The sequence below is a fragment of the Bombus vancouverensis genome, chromosome 13 (genome assembly GCF_051014615.1).
Source record: "Bombus vancouverensis nearcticus chromosome 13, iyBomVanc1_principal, whole genome shotgun sequence".
Taxonomy (NCBI): domain Eukaryota; kingdom Metazoa; phylum Arthropoda; class Insecta; order Hymenoptera; family Apidae; genus Bombus; species Bombus vancouverensis.
In genome coordinates this window covers 9,112,767-9,132,680 of record NC_134923.1, presented here as the reverse complement: position 1 = coordinate 9,132,680, position 19,914 = coordinate 9,112,767, and the positions used below count along the sequence as shown (strand labels likewise).

General features: G+C 34.7%; 2 protein-coding genes across 9 annotated transcripts in view; one reads left to right on the top strand and one right to left on the bottom strand.

The window, feature by feature from the left end:
* Window positions 1–5,349: 5,349 nt before the first annotated feature.
* LOC117160170 (U3 small nucleolar ribonucleoprotein MPP10) lies at window positions 5,350–7,640 on the top strand. Its single transcript, XM_033340711.2, has 4 exons — window positions 5,350–5,518; window positions 5,588–6,944; window positions 7,028–7,136; window positions 7,225–7,640. The coding sequence occupies exons 1-4, from the start codon at window positions 5,442–5,444 to the stop codon at window positions 7,593–7,595; spliced, it is 1,914 nt and encodes a 637-aa protein (XP_033196602.2). The 5' UTR covers window positions 5,350–5,441; the 3' UTR covers window positions 7,596–7,640.
* Window positions 7,641–7,835: 195 nt separating this feature from the next.
* Window positions 7,836–19,914, bottom strand: part of tgo (Aryl hydrocarbon receptor nuclear translocator homolog tgo) — a 46,978-nt gene continuing 34,899 nt past the window's right edge. For 4 of the 8 annotated variants that reach the window (XM_076623669.1, XM_076623670.1, XM_076623671.1 and 1 more), the window contains 10 exons: window positions 19,551–19,712; window positions 13,578–13,895; window positions 13,011–13,214; window positions 11,468–11,653; window positions 11,153–11,311; window positions 10,928–11,078; window positions 10,579–10,736; window positions 10,239–10,423; window positions 10,010–10,151; window positions 7,836–9,728 (listed from right to left, as the gene is read on the bottom strand). In XM_076623669.1, the coding sequence (XP_076479784.1) occupies window positions 9,511–9,728; window positions 10,010–10,151; window positions 10,239–10,423; window positions 10,579–10,736; window positions 10,928–11,078; window positions 11,153–11,311; window positions 11,468–11,653; window positions 13,011–13,214; window positions 13,578–13,895; window positions 19,551–19,712 (1,883 nt within the window). In that variant the 3' untranslated portion in view covers window positions 7,836–9,510. The remainder of the gene's footprint in view (window positions 9,729–10,009; window positions 10,152–10,238; window positions 10,424–10,578; window positions 10,737–10,927; window positions 11,079–11,152; window positions 11,312–11,467; window positions 11,654–13,010; window positions 13,215–13,577; window positions 13,896–19,550; window positions 19,713–19,914) is intronic. The other 4 variants (XM_033340679.2, XM_033340649.2, XM_076623667.1 and 1 more) reach the window with 3 other exon arrangements.

Sequence of the window (19,914 nt, the reverse complement as noted above, 5' to 3'; positions counted from 1 at the left end):
CGTATCCGACCGCGCGATGACGAAAACGTTGGAGCAAAGAAATTAGAGCTAGATCATCATCCAGTCGTGATATTTATTCGGGTCACCCGATATAGGAGACCATCGACAAAAGCGAGTCGCGGCGAACGTGTACACCTCCGCTGCCACGAATGTTAACCAGATGCGCTAAGTATCGTTGGCGAACTCGCGGACGACTCGAGCACTCAACCATTCGCAAGTAAGGTCGCTTCAAGGTGCGTCTAGACTATGGAAAAATGCGTATTCTCTTTGTTCGTGCAGGTTGAAAGTAATTAGTCGCGTTGTTCGTGCAAATTTATATTTTACCGTGTTTTATTATTTATTTGCGGCTGGTCAATTTTCGTCTCGTTCAATCTGTATCTATTTATTTAAATTTCTATTTCGTTCAATTTATATTTATTTAAATTCATATTTCGTTCGACTCGTATTTATCTATATTTATACTTCAGTCGGTTTACATTTATTCAAATTTATATTTTGTTCAATTTATATTCTATACGTTCGTTTATTTATCACCCGCAGTTGACAAATTTGTATCTACATATCGAAAATTAGAATTTGTGTGAGATTAAGAATTAACCGGAGATAGCATTTTAATCCGAACGCTCTGTAGCGCAATTGTCGAATAACAATTCGCCTATAACGAACCGTAAACAAACGTAACATGTAATATGTAAATTACAATCTGTACTATGGATTGACTAAAGGTAGTACATATGTAACAAGAAATGCTTAATCGTTGGTAAGAATCAATGTAATTGAAGCTTTGTAATCTAAACGCTGTGCATGTGAACGACAATTCGCACCTTTGTGAACGATTAGGTGAAACAAGATCCTAACGAATGGTATGCGCGTTCTCTCCGGCTCGATGGAATGCGAAACACGTTTTCCAAGCCAAATCCAACGGGACTGACATCTATAACAGAGCAAAGAAACGGAAAACGAAAAGGAGGAAGGTTCACTGAAAAACTGATTTCAAGTTTTGCTCGCTGACGCGCAAACTACCAGACAATTCACTTAAACCGTATAAAAATGAGGCCTCTACCTTCTACGGTTATCTGTTTCAACAGTAACCAGAGGAATTTTTCTTCGTCATTTCCTATCTTGTTCCTCTTTATTTCGTCAATTTCAGTACTTCAATGGCTAAGTTTGTTTTTCCCCTTACATCTCAATTATTTAAATATTTTGAAATTTGTAATATTTCAGTACGATCTTCGCTTTGGTATTGCAGTACTTGTAAACTCGTCCACAAGATCTTATGTAAATAACTCGACTATCGGAATACCTGTGCGTTCAAATGATATTGATATATCAAATGTTTTTATACATTACTGTGCTATCAGTAACATCTAACGCATATGATAGTTTCAGATTAATACGGCAATTTCTGATCATCGCCATTATTTTCGTACCGTTATATTATGCGGCCTATTTGCTGTGCTAATAAAACCATAAGAAAATCGTGACTTTGATATGAACGTTTCCTTCGACCAGGCACAGGTGAATCGACTATAGTATAATATAGTTATTTCTCTATAAGCTATACTTTGTTAACCAGCAATTCGACTATACCAATAAGCAATATGTTTTTAAATAAAATACACGGCTTGCTTAGTATTACGTTTAATCGTCGGAGGAAGTTCAATCTCATCAAAATAACGGCTTACGTCGATTACGCCGATAATACGGTCTGAAACTCGTGGAAACAAGTTTACGTAATTTCACGTAACGAGCCCTGTCGCCTAATCGCGGGATAACGTTCAGGAAAAAAGATAGGGAAAACAGGAAAAGGACTCGTGTGCCCAACGAGTCACGGTAGAACGCCGCTGAGAAAGTAAACGGTTCCGGTACAACGTAAAATCAACCGTGAAAACATGAAACACGCATCCTTTCGCCGAAGATCCGCCATCGATCGATATATTATCCCTATAATCGATATTCTACAAAAATAGATTTATAAAAGATATTTCAAGCTCGCAAAAATGAAAAGTCTCAAGAATCTTTATCGGAAGTTTACGAATAATTAGTGAGGATAATTGATAATGTAAAAGTCGGAAGATCCAAGCAATTAGTTTGTAAGTTAAGAGTTTTAATATTTGGAGACCGTGAAAATACGAAGAGCGGTGGTAAGGAGGGTAAAAACTGGAAATTCAAGCAACTAATCTTTTCATTTCAATATTTAGAAACCAGTTAATTTGCAAGTTTCAAGTTTTAATATTTGAAGGATAATATTTGCGGATGCATAAAGAAGTAGAAATTCTAAGGAATTTCTGGCTTTCCAGTTCTAATATTTAAATATATGGTATCACAAATAAACGACTAAACTCCGGATTCAAGTGAAAGTTGAAGGTCGAACATGGAAAGGTTGATAGTTTAAATAATTAATCCCCAAATATCTGAATTCCAATATATGTGAATCGTAAATATACAAAAATGTTGATAACGACGGTGGAAAGTGAAAATTAAAGGTATCAATTTACAAGTTTCAAGTTCTAATATCTCGAAACCAACATCATTTACCAGGAAAATAAATTTGTCTCTTAAGGGCATTATACTAAACATCTATGGACCACCGAGACGTGGTAATATTTTATGGCGACTAATACGAGAATTAGAATCCTACCTTTACCTTTTCTTTCCTCTTTCTTCTGTATCGGCTCTGAAAGAGCGTAATCTATGTCGATACAAGCATTAACTCGGGGTCCGAGAGTTGTAGGATTCCTTTCACGTGATTAAATGTCGAGGGAATTTTTATAACAGTATCGCGAAGAGGATGTAGAAAGTCGCGATGTGATGTAACGTTAAAACGTACACCATTAACGCCTCACGAGACTCCTATTGGTTTGAGGAAGCAAGTAAAAAAGATGAGGATATTGTGTATATCAATATTCTGGTACTTACAGTACTTTCTATATAATATAAAATGTCCGGTAGTTATTTAAAACTTCTTCTTACGTATGGTTATAAAATCAAACAAGATTAAAATAACTCGTTACTTTATTTATAATTAATTTAACTGAAATATGCAACTAATTCCATTTCGACATCATACAGAGTTCTTGAAAGATTTGAACTTTCTTACCATGAACGCTATAACTAGTGACTAATGGTGGCGATGGATCATCAATCGGTAACTATATTGATGAAAAAAATATCTATATATGTGCATTGACGATGTACGTATGTATGTACATAATTCCGAATTTAAATTTGAAGATTTGGATTAAAATTTTACAAAGTTTCGTGGAAGATTATACGAAATAATTGCAGATGTGAAAAAAGTTACCAAATGTTTATTTTTGAGCGAGTTTAAAGCAATTATTTCCAAACAATTTTTTACTTATCTTATCTCCATTTGTAGTTACAATTTGTCTCTTTGACATCAGAGACAATTTGTATTCAGTTCTAATAAATCATTGGTAAAATCACAGATCAAATTCTATAGCACCGATGGTCAATGCTTGTGTCTCACTGTCTCACGTTCTGAAATACCGACTTTGAAAAAGTCAGAGTATTTCTTACGCCCTCTGTGATTTACTACGGCAAATATTAACAAACAAATATACTTTAACAATGCATATTTTAAATAATAATACTCCTTATAATTTACCGGCTGCTGAAAAAAAGAACAAATCTCTAGCCAGAAGGGCCAACAAAATATCATAACAAAAAATAACCTACAAAGGAAAAATATAAATTGCGGAAGCTGATCTAGATCCAAATGTCATTCGTAAAAACTATTAATAATTAGCAATTTGGATTAGTGTTTGTGAATTAATAGAGAAACTATCATAACAGAAGAAATTTTTTTAATTGAAAATAACTTATTATCATTATTTACTTTGCTTATTAATTAATTAATTAATTAAGTTGCTATAACAAACTTGTATGTGTAAAAACATATTAAGTTTATATATTTAATAATTAATTGTTCAATAATGGTATATTTTAGTTTTAAAAATTGATAAATTGTCGTGTAATAAATCTTCCAATACATATATTATAAAAGGAATGAAATTAAAGATTATTTATTATAAATATACTGGTTGTCGGATATCCTTCGACAAAATGTTCAATTAAAATTATTTCAATATTTATTACTGCAATATTTGTATGGACTCTGGGCCCATATTAAATATACATATTCCGATTTCAAAGATAAGTGTGGTGAACATATTATTAACCATAGGTACTCAAATGATTGTTAGTAGTATATATTTTATCCCAATAATCAACATTATATTAATAATAAATGTCCGTGGTTAATATGCTCATCAAAAGTTCTACGTAATACGAGTCATTTGTCTCGGTTCGGACCTTTTATGCTATGACATGATTGGATAGCCAGAGAAACATAAAGACATGCCACTCACCATTAGATGCGAAAACATTGTTATCGATGCTGCAGTAGCTTAAAGGAAGTCATCACTAAAGCAATCATCAAAAAGAAACCACACAACTCTATAGAGGAATTGGAAGCTGTGAGAAATCTGTAACAAAACATGGGATATTATAATTTACTTTTGAAGACGTCAATTTTTTCATCTTTCTTAAAATAAATTAAACGTTATCAGTAATCTACGCAAAACATAACTAAAGATTTAGAATTAATGTAAAAAATTCAAGTAGTTGTGTTAAAATAAAGAAATAATCCAACTCAAATCCTATCCCAAAAAAAGTTTATACTATGAGCTATTGGTAACACTAACGCTTAAATAAGCGGTCGATGATAAACGAACAGAAAAAGTTCGGAAAACTATAGAATTTCGTCATAACAACACATAATAAACTAAATAAGATATGTATTAGTTAAACGTGCCTGATAATAATCGGTAGAAAACAATAGAATAGTAACAAAAATACTACCTAGTTGAAATCACGCGTTTCAAACGGCAATACCTCTTGATACGATGCCTTTCAACAGTACAATGACGAACCGCGCCAAAACTTCGTCTAGCTGACTCCTGATTGGCTGATGTGGAACGGCTTCTTATTCGTGTAAAGTCGCGCGCAAAATTGAAATGTTGTATGATTGGTGATCCAGTCAATGAAATACGACAGTTTTAGAGCAGATAATTAAAAAGAGTTTTTAATGTTTGCTATTTCCATCATTCTTATGCCGAAAATATTAATCTAAGAATTAATTATATTAATCCAAAATTTAATTTTAATTTAAACCACTGCTATACTTAATCGATAATGTCGCATGAGAAATATAACTATCGATAACACATCGAGTGATGCAAACAAATACCGATCAATGGTATTGCATGTATTAATAATTATCGATATATGTCATAACCTATTTCTAGTACCTAACCGCTAGTACATAACTTCTACTAATGGTGGCTACTTGTAACAAGAGTATAACCTATCAATTAAATATTTTTTTGTTGACAGTAAGTTAAACATAAATTTATATAATGGCCGATATAGAAATACTTAATAGTATTTTAAACACGATCAATAATAATACTAAAAAGCCGGAGCAATTTTTAAGGTAAATATACTTTCGATATTCTCTTTTCCTAACCTACATCATTGTATAATAACAATCATTTGTTTATAGTGTACAACACGACATTGCTATAGATTTTAAAAATTCCATAAAGCGTTTATATGATTTTACAAAACAGCAGTCACAAACAAATACGAATGCCTTGCCAGAGCTTGTTACAGAAGGCTTTGATGAAGAACAGATCTGGCAGCAGCTTGAATTGCAAAATGAGAGTGAACTTGATCACCTGATTGGTGATGTTTCTAAACTTTTAACCAAAACTAAAGTATTCAAAATACCAATCAGTACAACTAAACCTATATCGGAACCTGAACAAAGTAATGAAGAAGATTTATCAGATAATGAAGAAAAGATGATAGAGGATGAAACCTCAGAGGATGAGGAGAAGCTACAAAGTATTTTAAAACAGCAAACGAATGTAAAGAAAAGAAAGAAGAAATCATCAATAGTAGATGACAAATTTTTTAAATTAGAAGAGCTGGATGAGTACTTAACGAAAGAAGAAAAAAAAGAGAAAGAGGATGAAAAGAGCGAAGAAGAATCTAATGATGAATCTTTAGATTTATTCAATTATCTTTCTGATGATGACAACCAAACTGGAAAAGCAGAACTATTAAAGTATGCAGACTTTTTTGATAGTCCAGAAAGTGAAGATGAAAATCTTCATTCTTCCAAACGATACAAAAGTATGAATGACAAAGAGTCTGATGATAATGAATCACTAAATGATGGTAGTGATTCAGATAATGAAATGGGTATAAATAGTGAAATGGATATAGATAGTGAAATGGAAGATCCAAAGTCTTCCAAGAAGAAGGTCACATTTAATCTCACAAATGATTCTGATGAAACAGATAGCATAGAAAATAAAAATATCGATCTGAAAGAAGATGTAGAAATTAAGTCTTCTCTGGAAACGCGACAAGAGAGATTAAAAAATAGGATTGAAAAGCTAGAAGAGGAAGCTATAGGAGACAAACCTTGGCAATTAAAGGGTGAAGTCAGTGCATCAAATAGGCCACAGAATTCATTGTTAGAAGAATTTGTTGAATTTGACATTACAACTCGACCCGCACCTGTAATTACTGAGCAAACAACATTAAAACTAGAAGATATAATTAAGCAAAGGATAAAAGACAAAGCTTGGGATGATGTTGAGAAGAAATTTAAACCAGTTGAGACACCATTAGAGTACAAAAAGAAGTTGATCTTAAATCAAGAAAAAAGTAAAGAAAGTTTATCTCAAATTTACGAAAATGAGTACATTAGACAGAGGGAAGCATTAAATCCAGATAACAATGAGAAAGAAGAAGAGGAACCAAAATTGCATACGGAAATTCGTGAAATGATGGATTCTGTCTTCTACAAGTTAAATGCTTTGTCTAACTTCCATTACACTCCAGCAAAGGTAAGAAGATTATTAGAAAAAAAATTTGTTTCTTTGTGTTGTAATTCTCTACAGCTTATCAATAATTGCACATTTTTTTTTAGGTTAAACCCGAAATAAGGATCATTAATAACATGCCTGCAATCACTATGGAGGAAGTGGCACCAGTTGGAATAAGTGATGCCGCTTTATTAGCTCCAGAGGAAATTAAAGGTATATCGAGTAGAAGAAATTTTATACACTGTTTAAATTTTTCATATTTATTATATTCAATTATGCTTTTCATTTCCTTTTCTTTAAGCCAAACCACGAGGTGATGTGATTGGTAAATCGGAAAGAACCAAAACGGATATGAAACGAGACCGAAGACACAAGAAAATGAGACAACGTGCACGACAACAGGCCATGGAGCAAAAAGAGAAATTAAATGCACTCAAACCAAGCGTTGCTAACAAATACAAGAAAGAAAAGGCAACAGAGTTGGTAAAGAAATTGAGCAAGGATCGGAATATTATAAAAATGGACGAGTCCAGTTTCAAAGCTCCTAAGTCTTCTACAGCTTTCTTTAATCAGCTGCAAGACGAAGTAAAGAGCCATATTAAAGCGAAGACTGACACAAATAATAGGAAGAAACAAAAACATGTTCTATCTGCGATGAAGTTAAAGTTATAATTTTTGTACCAAATTATGTAAATATAAATTGAAAATATTATATAATTAGCATTTGATTTCTAATCTGTCCCTAAGTCAATCCTAAGTTAACAAATTAAATTAATTTTTGTATGCAATATCGGTTTCTCTACCTCTTATGTTGTCGGTAAGTTAAATTTTATTATCTCTTTTAATAATATAAAAAGAAGGAAAGATAATTTGAAATAATAGAGGAGAAAGGATCATAGAATGCTTCAAAAATATGTTTCGGACTTTAATCAATTATTTGCGTTATACATATTGATGCCTTCGTCGACTTCAATATGTTAATTATTGTCAGTAATCGTAGCTACTTTCGACAAAGGATGATTAAAAAGAATTATACGTGTAATGTAAATTTTTATATATATTAGTGACAAATGTTCCCAATTCATCATGATATGCTGCAACTGTTCCTTCGATCTACTTAAGAATTTGCTAGACATGTACACCTACAATGCACTAAATCACACATGGTTACTTATAAATGCAATTATGTTTTCGTATGCGTAACATTATCTATATTTTTCTTTAGAAATATCTAAAAATGGTGTTTTTGCTTTTTTCTTGTTTTGCACAGAGAAGCAAAGTGGATTACATATAATTTTTTTTTGTACATCATTGTTGTTGTCCAGTTCAAACGATGCTTTTCTTTCCATTCCACGTCGATTTTGACGATTGCACTATTTATAATTACAAAGGTCTAAATTAAAATAATTAAGCTAATCTTAGAAATCTAACGATAAGCTGGTATTAAAATTACCGTGATTTGTGTAAGTTTGATTGAGAAGTTTTTTAAAAATACTTTGTCTTATTTTTTGTTTTTTCTCTTATCGTTTAGAATGCACCCCTCTGAACGTTTATTGAAGTGCGCCAGCTTCTTATTCGAAATAAAATCACTACCACGTAAAAAAGGAGAGAAATTACTTTCTACTACTTATTAATAAGCACAGATGAGGCGTTAAAATCCTATAAAAATGTAAAGTGATAATAATCGTACAAAACACACGCAGTCCGATACACAACCAATCTTAATGAAACATTACTTTTTCTCGAACAATTACAAATCTTGCACGCATTTTTGTTTTCTTCTAATCCAAAACTTTATACAGATACATCCATCTAATAATAGCTCGATGAAACTCTAGGCCACCCTATTACTTTATCGTTTTTGAAACTTCATGTACAATTTAAATATAGTTTACTTACTATAATTGTGTTTTTTTTTAACAAGGAGAGTCAGTAATTCTGTCTTAAATTTACGCTGCTTTCGTTAAACTTACTTCCTCTAGTATCGCAAAATCAGATTTATAGAAAGAAATAGCAAGAAAATTATCTCACGATAATTCATTAAATACAACCTAACTTACATTTCAGTTGTAACAAGCAAACGAAAAAAGAAGACTTAAAAATATAAATTATAATTTCCTTTCAGAAAATCCCTCTGTGTTATTTGTCATATCAAACGCTAAAACCTGTATCTCATCAACTGATCCATCTGTGCATATTATAAGTCCCCACTTTCCATATTATATTTTCCCAATATGACATTTCATGGCACTTTTGCAAAACGATATTCACGAATTTCGAATAATTTATTGCGCTGTCGTACGATCGTTAAAATTGTACTGTTAATCAATAAAATAAAAACTTCTCGTAAAACAGATGCGTTAACAAATCAGTTTATAAAATTCAGATAAACTTATTGTGAAGTTAGTTAATTCGTTTAAAGTCTTGCGCGTGAGGTGCTGACTGGCGAATTCTCATATCGTAATTAATTGCTCGAGTAAAAGTGTGATTTACGATACTTCGAGCGATCCCGGGACTCTACCAATGAAATTCGAACCTTAAAGCTTCCTTAAGGTAGATGTTTATCGGCTATATTGTTTTCTTGTCGCTACTCGAAATTAGTATTGAACATATTTAATTCCTCGAAACCGGACGCCCCACCCTGGTCTTGGAGCATTTGTAACATGTCTGACAGTTCCTGAGGTTGTGTGCCAGGTCCACCTTGGGAAGGATGAGGCTGTTGTGCTTGTCCGGCCACTTGAGGATTTGATTGTCCGCCATCTTGTTGAGGTGCTTGATGTTGCTGACTCTGCCATCCCCACATACCTACAAAAATTAAATTATTTATCCTTTTAATCCATTTTAGCGTTGTTTCATCTACGATTAAATAAAATTAATAATTAATTAATAACATTCAACATATATTTTTATGAATAGAATCTAATAGGGAATTGTTCCATTTATTTAATGTTATGTGAAAGCTTTATGTAGGATATTTTGTATATTTTTGCATATTATATTTATTCTGTGTATTTCTACTTTTTAAAATTTCCATAAATGCATGAACATCTGCAGACTACTTATATTAAATTAAAGGTTAGGCTTACCGGGGTTGTTAGGTACAGTTGTGACTGCATGATATTGTGTAGCTGGTGTCCTAGCACCGCTACTTAACTGAGTATATGTTGGTCCATTTGGTGACCTCGAAGGGCTTAACTGATTGTATTGGTATCCTTCTGTTACAGGTTGCTAAAATAATGAGTAGTATTATAACCTAACTTTTGTAAAATATTCTTTAAATTAAGGTTGAGTACAAATTCATTGTTATATATTTACCTGTCTTCCAATAGCCCAAGCTTGTTGCACAGGGGTTGGTGATGTGTTAGCTGGTTTCTGAATTCTACTTAAAACAGAAGAAGATGCGCTTTGTTGACCAGGTGAACCATAAGCTATGGGCGACTGTGTCGTTTCATATCCCTGATAAACATTTTGTGTACTGGACGGCCTAGGTTGTTGAGGACCTGATGAATTTATGATCATATTGATACAATGTACTTTTCAACTTTAAATATAAAGAATCTAGTAAAAAATGTAATTCAAACTAGAATTTAGTATACTGAATATATTAATATCATGATCTTTTTTATCACGATTTAAGAGAGCTAAAATAGTTTACCAGCTGTAGCAACAGCTGCTGGATGCTGCATCATATGATGCCCAGAATAGAGGGGATCCCTTGTAGGGTGTCTCTGCAGGGAATAATCTAGGCCAGGTTGTCCATAAGCAGGTACAGCTTCATTTTCTGTCTGACCATCACTACCAGGATGGAACGACCTTGAACATTAGAACACAGATGTTTTAATTGACTATGTTTGCTCTTGTATCAACACATTCACAATTTTTTATGTCATATGTATAAAAAAAATTGGGATGTTGTGAACGTGTTGTTTAAAGAAGAAAAAAACAATTGCACAATACGAAATAAGTGAAATAAACAGTTCAGTGTCTAGCATGACGTCTCGTACTTGGCATGTGTATTCGTGCAGACAATGTATTCAACGTCGTCATTGTACGGGTTTAAAAATGCAAATGCAGACGTCCTTAACCACACCCAGTCACGATTTTTGGCTCGAAATCTGTACATTACAGACACCACTTGTCCTTTCAGCTTCAATACTGCAACAACAGATGCTCATTAACAATAAGGAACACGAGTACAATCGATATTTCTCAGTCTTAAGAAGTCATACCTTGCTCAAAACTTTCTCGCATATGCGTCAAATCTTCTGGATGAAAGAATTCGTAGCACGGATGACCTAAGAGCTCGGACGGCGTATACCCTAGAATTCCACCGACTCTTTGGTCCACGAAGGTAAATTTACCTTCTGCTGAATGGCGTGAAATAAATTCTGAAATAAAAGAGAAAAAGGAAAAATTAATTGTCTAATTCATATTTTACAAAGTGGATATTGTGAAATACAAAGTGAAAAATTTAGACTGCAAAACGAGTCCAAGTCAGTCACTCCTCAACCAAAATTACTTGAATGGAGATGCTTGATGCTTACCGTTATTGCTGTTCGAACCCGCTAAATCGCTACTATTCGGTGTGCTGGTGACCTGTAATCGCCCAATGGCAACCAGGCAGCAGTGAGTGCTAACGTTCTCATCTGCAACCACCCCATCATGTCCGACTTGAACAGCCTCTCTGTCAGCTAGTCCCATACCTGGTACACATGGGGGAACAAAATCACCTACAGCGTAAAACGTTGAGTCAGTCCATGGTTCCTCATAACCGACAACTGATTATGATTTACATGCTGCTAGATACAACAATGCTAAGTACTTTTAAGATGGATAGAATTTAGAATATTATTTAATTATACTTCAATATAAACATGCATGTTTAGAATTTTTTTCAACTTCTATCCAACTTGTGTTACTTTCATTCTTTTCTTCATTGGAATTATTTCTTTGTTTTTTATCAGCTCATTTAAAATAAGTAACAGTAGATTCTATGAATCACACATGCATGACGCGGTTCTAGAAAAGATCATATGTATATGTACGTATGTATATCACAAGATAACATCATAACTCACATATGAGTAATGCGGTAAAGAACGTGTTAATTACAGAGTTCCAAAAATATTCCCTCGCGAGCACCCAATGATAACAAGTAAATTCCCAACGAATCTCTATGTAAGAAATCTAAATGAAAAGACACTTTGAACTCTACATATTAGATCACTCCATGGGTAATGTCGTTTTTATGTATATAATTTTAAAATAAAAATTTGACTAAATGATAATACTTTTCCTAATTTTTCTAATTGCTGACTGAATTACATTTCTGGAGAACAATTTCATAATATAAAATAACTGGAATAAATTAATTCCTGAAAACCAACTCTCAAAAAGACTTTGTCCTTTTCACATCTACACAATAAATCAAAGTTTCATAGAAATCCATCCAACTAGAAAATACAGCCCATACCTACGTACATATTCACTTAAAACTTTTTCTTCAGAAATTTCTTCAATCGTAAGTTTTACCAGTTGCTATTTGAATTCACTTTGGAAGCTTAAAACACAAAATAAGAGATGATATTACTCATGGAACGACCTAATAGAATGATTGAAAATGGAGCGATATAGAAGGCGGAAACGCGTGAAAAATGGCTCGCAGAGGAGTCCGTTATTATGCATTGAGGTTCTTGATAAAGCATACGAATTCCGTATCGGACCCCGTCTCGACATAGTTTATCGGTATTCCAGCCGTTCTGTCGGCTGTTAGGTCAAGACGATTCCATTCATTCTTTATAAACCGATCATACTATCCGTGACCGCCACCGAGTGCCGGCCCCCTTAATTTATAGTACAAACGTCGCTATCCTCGTGTATTCTACGAAGCCGTCGGGTTCGTTCATATTCTTGCTGCACGCCGACGTCTCCCTCGCTTTAAAATAGAAAGTTGGCGCTACGTCTCGCGCGCGGCCATCAACAGAGCGGCCCCGTTATACGTCGACAACGATGTACATCATCACCATCATCATGACAATCAATTGGCGAAACAACATCGACAAGTTGGAACCTATGTTGAACACTCACCGTTTGGGGGCCAGCTTTTGATGTACCCTGTACAATGAACTACGGCGTAATTTTGACCATCGCGAGCTGGAGGACCGAGAGAGTTCCTCTGCTTCACGTGGTGGAGACCATGGGCGGCAGCCATGTCGCCAGTCGTCTGCATGTTCCCAACTTTCATGCGACAGATAAACCCTCTCCTCGAGCCCATGCACAGTCTCATCGATGCTACGGATATTAATTAAGAGTTTATTATTATAATATTGATATTATATTTCATTGTATTTTATTATTAATTAATATATTGTTTGTACCGATTATGGGATCTGGAGGATTTTAGTGTATTTATGGATGGTTTTGTTTTAGAACATACAATAGAACTCCGTTTGTTTCAATGAGATTTTACCTATTGTTTGATTAAATGAATTATCATCGATTAATTGAATTCACTTGTCTGAACTGTAATTATATGAATTGTTTTTCAGGTTCGTATAAATGGAATTTTAATGTAGCAATTTAAATGAGGTTGTAGATATAAACTATGGTTTTTTTGAGAAATTTGTTGTAGTTAGCAAGAGAAGATATACTTACATTGTCCCTCTTTTTTCACTGTTCCTGTTTTCAAGTCAAGTACCCTGCCTCCGTTTTCCGGTTCGGCACCGCTCAGTTGTTCCTTCACTTTTTCTGTATCGTCCGGATGGACCTGTGAATAGAGGCTGGTGCCGTACCAATCGTTTTGAGTGTAATTCAAAACAGGCGCCACGGAATCGGATACGTAGATGATCATGCCGCTGGTGCAGTTCACGACGAAGAGGAAGCCATCCGCCGCCTCCAGAATCAGGTGCTTCAGCTCTTGATCGGTTAAAAACGAAGGCTTGTACGCACCATCTGAGCTGGTGTTTCCTGTTCCTGCCAAAGAATTTGTATCCTTCTTTTCTATGGCTTTTAATTAATCGTATTAGGTTGTCCCAAAAGTTGCTTTCGTTCTATAAGGAAATAATGGGTGGGCAACATTTTTTGTTCTATTCGAACAAAATGGATCATACATAATTCAATGAAATAATATAAAACAAAAAATATTCTGCATCTATTATTTCCTTATAAAACGAAAGAAACTTTTGGAACAACCTAATAATTAATCAAAGAAAGTATTCAAGTGACTTATATTTTTGATTTGTATAAATTTACTTTATTTGTATTTTTATTTATAAATTTGCAGCACATTTGTGACTGTAGATTGTAGTGTATTTATTGTAAAATTACTTAATTTTATTTCCAATTTTATTCGTGAAATTAATTTATTATTATAACTAAGATTTTCTTAATAGAAGTGTTTTCTTCAAAGGAACAAAGCATATTGGATTTGGTAATGAAGATATTGATTTTCGGTATTGAAGGATTGGTGTAACTTTAACCTTAGAATTAGCCTTTCGAAAGAGAAAATTAGTTGTTCCTTTAAGGCACGTGTTTTTTCTTTGACGAAGATTGAACTTTTATATCGCGCTTGATGTAAATGGTCCGTATCGATCGAGGGATCTACCTGGTCGTTCGACATCGAATGCACGTGTAACGAGCAACATTTTTCAAGCGAAACGAATGCTTGTCCATGGATACGTGCCACTACTTCTCCATGTGTAGATCGGGCGTTCTTTTTCAAAGTGTGTCCACTCGAATGAAATGTCCTTTTCTTATTAAAAATTGCAATAGTTGAATCCTACGATATTCGACGTAACTGGTACAAAAGGAATCAAATGTAGTTCCAAATTCAGACGATTACACGCGAGCTATTAATACTTCATTATTAATACGAGCAATTAAAAACAGATCAGAATATGTTCAGGAACAGTTAAATCATTTTATTTTACAGCATATACTAATCACATAATATTCACCTCATCTATCACATGCCGCTTATAATTCTACAGAGGGTCATTGGCCCACATAAGACTACTATAAGACCCACTTAAGAACTTCTTCAAGCTGCCTCAAATCTCGTCGCGTTATTTCCCTCGATATATTTTTCATCAAAACCATGAGACTAAGAAATCATGTGAAAGACAGGTTCAATTAGACCTTAAAGAATTTAATCAGAAAACTGAAAACTAATGTTTATGCTAGAATACTTATAACAAACAAACTGAGACACCATTTGGAAATTGCAAGAACTAATATCACACATGTGAAATCTTTAACTCGTTGCTAAATCTCTGATTCGAATCATTGAAGAATGGAGAGAGAATTATAATAAGAATCAGAGTTCAGAGAGAAAAAACATGAGACGATTGTGTCGTCCCGAGTGACAATCTTTCCAGAGCTAAATTACGTATTACTGTTCACAGCTCAAAGCGATAAACTCCGCTTTTTGCTATCTTTGAAATTCTAAGCACTCTTATCTTACATCAATTTCACCAATTTTCTCTACCTTCTATTTTGTTGAGTTCGTCGATTTGGCAAATAAGCGGCTCGTTTCTATGCTTTATTTCTTGCTTCGGCGAATAATAATTTACCCGCGACCCAACATTTATACGAGACGAACTACAAAAAGCGTCTTCCTTCGCAGACCTTCGAGGACAACATTAAACGACAAAATCTTTTAAATTCAACAAGAAGCGCCAACTTAAAGCAAGAGACGGAGGGGAACAAGCAAAAGAGGAAGGGAGAAGGAAGAAGCGTGGTACCAAAAATGAGGACGGGGCAACTCGGCAGCGTAGGTAACTATCGAGGTGCAAGATCGGAATTGCAAAGCGGACAGGATCCCGCGAGCATGAAGCGGTAGAAGGAGAAAGAAAGAAACAACAAGAGAGAGAGGGTCGCGATGCGATCTTTACCCCGATATACGGAGAAATTCCGGGAAGAGGTACTTTAACGACTTCCAAACAAGATCTATGGAAGACCCCGGCTGACCTTCGTTACCATTACCTTCCACGTAGAGGAACGGTCTTTCGATGGACATTAATGCCGCCGTGATTCTACTCGGTTTCCTTCCATCGAAAGAAGACGCGGATGCTCCCCTTGACCTATCTAGCGAAACATGCTCCTAGAGGTGGTTTTAGTACGCCTTTCATCTTCATTTTATGTGTACGGGCTAGCGTTTTTATTTATACGGGCTTGTTGAAGAGGAAAGCACGTTGCAAGGTGTTGGAAAAATTGAATACTAGAATCGAGCATCTGTGGTTCTGTTCTTATGATTCAAAGTTCAGAAGGGAATAATGTTGATTATGCTGAAATATGTTTAAGCGAATAGATGGATGGACTGTGGAATGTTTCGATTGAATTGTTGAAGAGGAAAATACGCGATGAAGTTTTGAGAGAGTTCGATACTAAAATTGAGGACTTATGGTTGGATTGATAAAGGAAAAGATATTGATTGTGTTTGACACATCTTTTGATAGGTCGAATGATGGAGTAATTGATGATGGAGTGTAAAGTGAAAGAAACGATGATGACGTTTAGTAGAAGGATACCGAAGAGTAAATTTATGATTGATAATGTAACCCATTCACCGATGAAGCCATTCAGTAACTTAAGTACGTGTTTCTCTGTGGTAGTTATTAGAAACGGAATGGAAGGAATTTAGATTCTATTTGTTAGAATTGTTGTTCTGATCATTGTTAAGTTTCATTGGAATTTAATTCCTATACAGTATGGGACACAGACACCGGAAGCTGATACGATCTATCGATTCACAGAAATAATTCTTATTAGTAAATCGCCAATCACCCAGTAAAAATAAAACTTCAAGAGAAATCAATCATTAACACCTATTTGTGTTTAAATTTCTTTCGCTACAAACTACTAACTGGACACACTTTTGTTACTAGTATTACATACTTTGAATCTTTTCATTCTTCGTACCTCATAGTGCAATGTAATTTTATATCGGTGTTAATTAACTATATTTTGCGAAAGGATGTAATTCTACGTTAACGTGTATCAGTTATAACTTTCGAAGAAACGTAATATTACGTCAATGATAACCCGCTACGTTTTACGAAGCGGCGTAATGTTACGCCAGGTGTAACCTACAACAAATTACGCCAATCTTAATTCTACGTTAGCTACAATAAGTAATACCATACAAAAAGAAGTAATGTTACGTCAATTGTAGTCTGTTACGAGAACACGTACTTTTACGTCAACTGCGGCCTGTTATTAGAAGACGTAATTTGACGTCATCAGGTTCGAACGTATCAAACCATCAATCAAAATTGAATAAAACCTTCGGTAAAGTGTATTGGTTTAGTAAAACCAGTAAAACATATACTGGTACATAAAATAGCAAGAGAAGGAAAGAGAAAGAGCAAGGAAACTCTACACGCCAATTGGAATCGAACAAGGTTTTCTGTAAATGTGTATTGGTTTATCAAAACTATCGAAAAATATATTGGTTCAATAAACCAACAAACAAACAAAAAAAAAAAAAAAAAAAAAAATAAGAAGAGCAGGAAAACTCCGTAGAAAAGCGTCTCTTGGACGTCCCACCGTAGATGCACCGCGTCCTGGCCGAAGGGTGGGTGCGTGTACGCGCGCGAACGAGCTACGTATCCCGGAGGCGATCGCCTCTCTCCTCCCAGTAGGTAAAGATTGTATAGAGAGACAGGCAACGAGGCAAGAACAGGAGAGAAGCTCTCCGGTTCGAGCAATTTGTATTCAGCGGCCGCGTTGTCGGGAAAGAGGAGAAGTGGCTATAAACAATGCGACGCACCACCAATACTTAGCTGGAATCACGGCACGCACACCGATCCACCAACAAAACGAGGAGAAAGAGAGACAGAGTAAGAGGTAAAGAGAGGTCGTATGAACGAACGCGTGTGTGCACGCATCATAGAAGGGAGCCGGGGCTAAAGGGATAGCCGACGGGGCAACTCCACCCATTCTTGCACCGGAAGCATATATCGCGCTTTCTGCATTCGATATGACCCAGCACACGACGAAACCGTCGGTGAATTACGACCGTTCCGGTGCGACTCGGCCGGATGAATTTTCTCCGCGGAGAAAGAGACGCGAGTAAAGAAAGAACCCAGTGTGTCCGTGCCGCAAGCGACATCCCCTTGCTTACTCTGACTTCTTGTATTATGAAGACGTTGTGGTTCTTTCAGAATGATTGTGTTCCGAATGGGAGGTTCAGTTTCAAACTGGAATGTAAAAGTTACTGTAGAGTAATCTGAAAGTATATTTTTAAGGTTGATTGTTCTTAGTGTTTCTTTTGGCGATGAAGATTGATGGGTTGGATGGTCTTCTTGGTTAACAAGAGTAGAGTAGGTTTTGATCGCGTTGTTTGGTGAATTAGAATCATTTTTAATACCTTTGGTGTGTTATTGGAAATAGCATATACAGGCATTGTTCTTTTAGGATAATTGTTTCAGCTGGAGTTTCGGAGTGATAGCTTCAAAATTGGACTTCTCGAGTATCTGCAAGTGTAGTTACGATGGGATGGATGGTTCTCTTGGTTGGTAGGAGTAGAGTAGATTTTAGTTGGATTATTCAGTGAATCAGAATTATTTTTAATGTTTTTAGTGTATTAGGTAGCAACCTAATATCAAGAACCTGAAGAAACTTTTGCAATATTGATGTTGACTTTCATTCGGATAAAGATGTAATTGTATCTATCTACTAATTTTTGTTATATTATTTCAATTACAATAATATCATATAGAATAATAATTCATTGTCAAAAGTGGTTTTAGTAGTCAATTATTTTTTTGATGACACTATTTTTCAAATAAACACAAGTTACAGAATTGTTACACAGGAAAATAAAAATTTTCAACGAGTAACTGGCTGTCCGATAAGAAACAAAGTAGTTCAATGCGGGACGTGACGATTAAGCATCGTCGATGTTTGAGTTATCCGTCACGAGCAGTAAAATAACTTTGGCAACGCGATCTTTAAGCTTTGACTCGGACCGATTGAATTACGCTCCGTACAGCTTATTCGATTCTTTCGCAGCTATCGATATGAAAGGTTGGAAATATCGAGCGAGTCAGGGACCATTAATATCCTGCAGAAGATGTTGTAAACTAACCTTTATCTTCCATGATTCATAAGTTGAACAAGAAATTACAAAATACGATAAGAATCATTATAAACAGTCGCAACAAATATCGCCCGGATTTTTTTAACGTTTTTATATAAAAATATCTATAGTATGATATTGAGTAAGAGAAACGTGACGAAATTTATAATTACAATTAATATTATTTACGCTTTGAGCGAAATTTTGCTAATGACTGTTTACGAAACAAATTTTTATTTTTCCTGAAAAGCCTTTACAACGTCTGACTTAATGATCGTGTAATGTAGACGAGAATTCAACAAGTGTTTCGACATTTTTGTGAATTTTTTAAAAACTTGGAACAGTAATAAAACATTGGATTTGATCATAAACCAGGCTATTTGGTTGGATTGAAATTTTCAATAAATGTTTATCAGCGTAAGAAAATGCTAGAAAATTATCAAAAGAATTTAAGAAATTTTCCAATTGTTTCGTATTATCATCGTCCTTAGCGTCCCCTTTATTTTCTTCAAATACGAAAAACAATAGGAGATAAGAAAGGGACTTACCTCTGAGATTTCTCATGTGGGCGACCGCCATCCTGAGTATGGTCAATTTGTCCGGTTTCCTGGCGAGGGCTGAACAAGTCGGCACCATGTCGGACAATTCGGTAATATAGGCGGTCATCTTGTTCCGCCGCCGCCGTTCAATTTCGCAATGATTCTCCCTACAGTAAGACGCAAGACAAAACCAAGGTAATTGCATAGTTCGCTGAACGATAGATAGATACATCAAATGTATCGATTTTTTTCTTTTTTCGTGACGAAAATGTACTCCAGATGCTTATGAAATTTTAATAAACAAAAATCTAGATCTTTCTTTAATATAGAAATAAAATGACAAGCTAATTTCTATTAATATCTTAATTAAGTA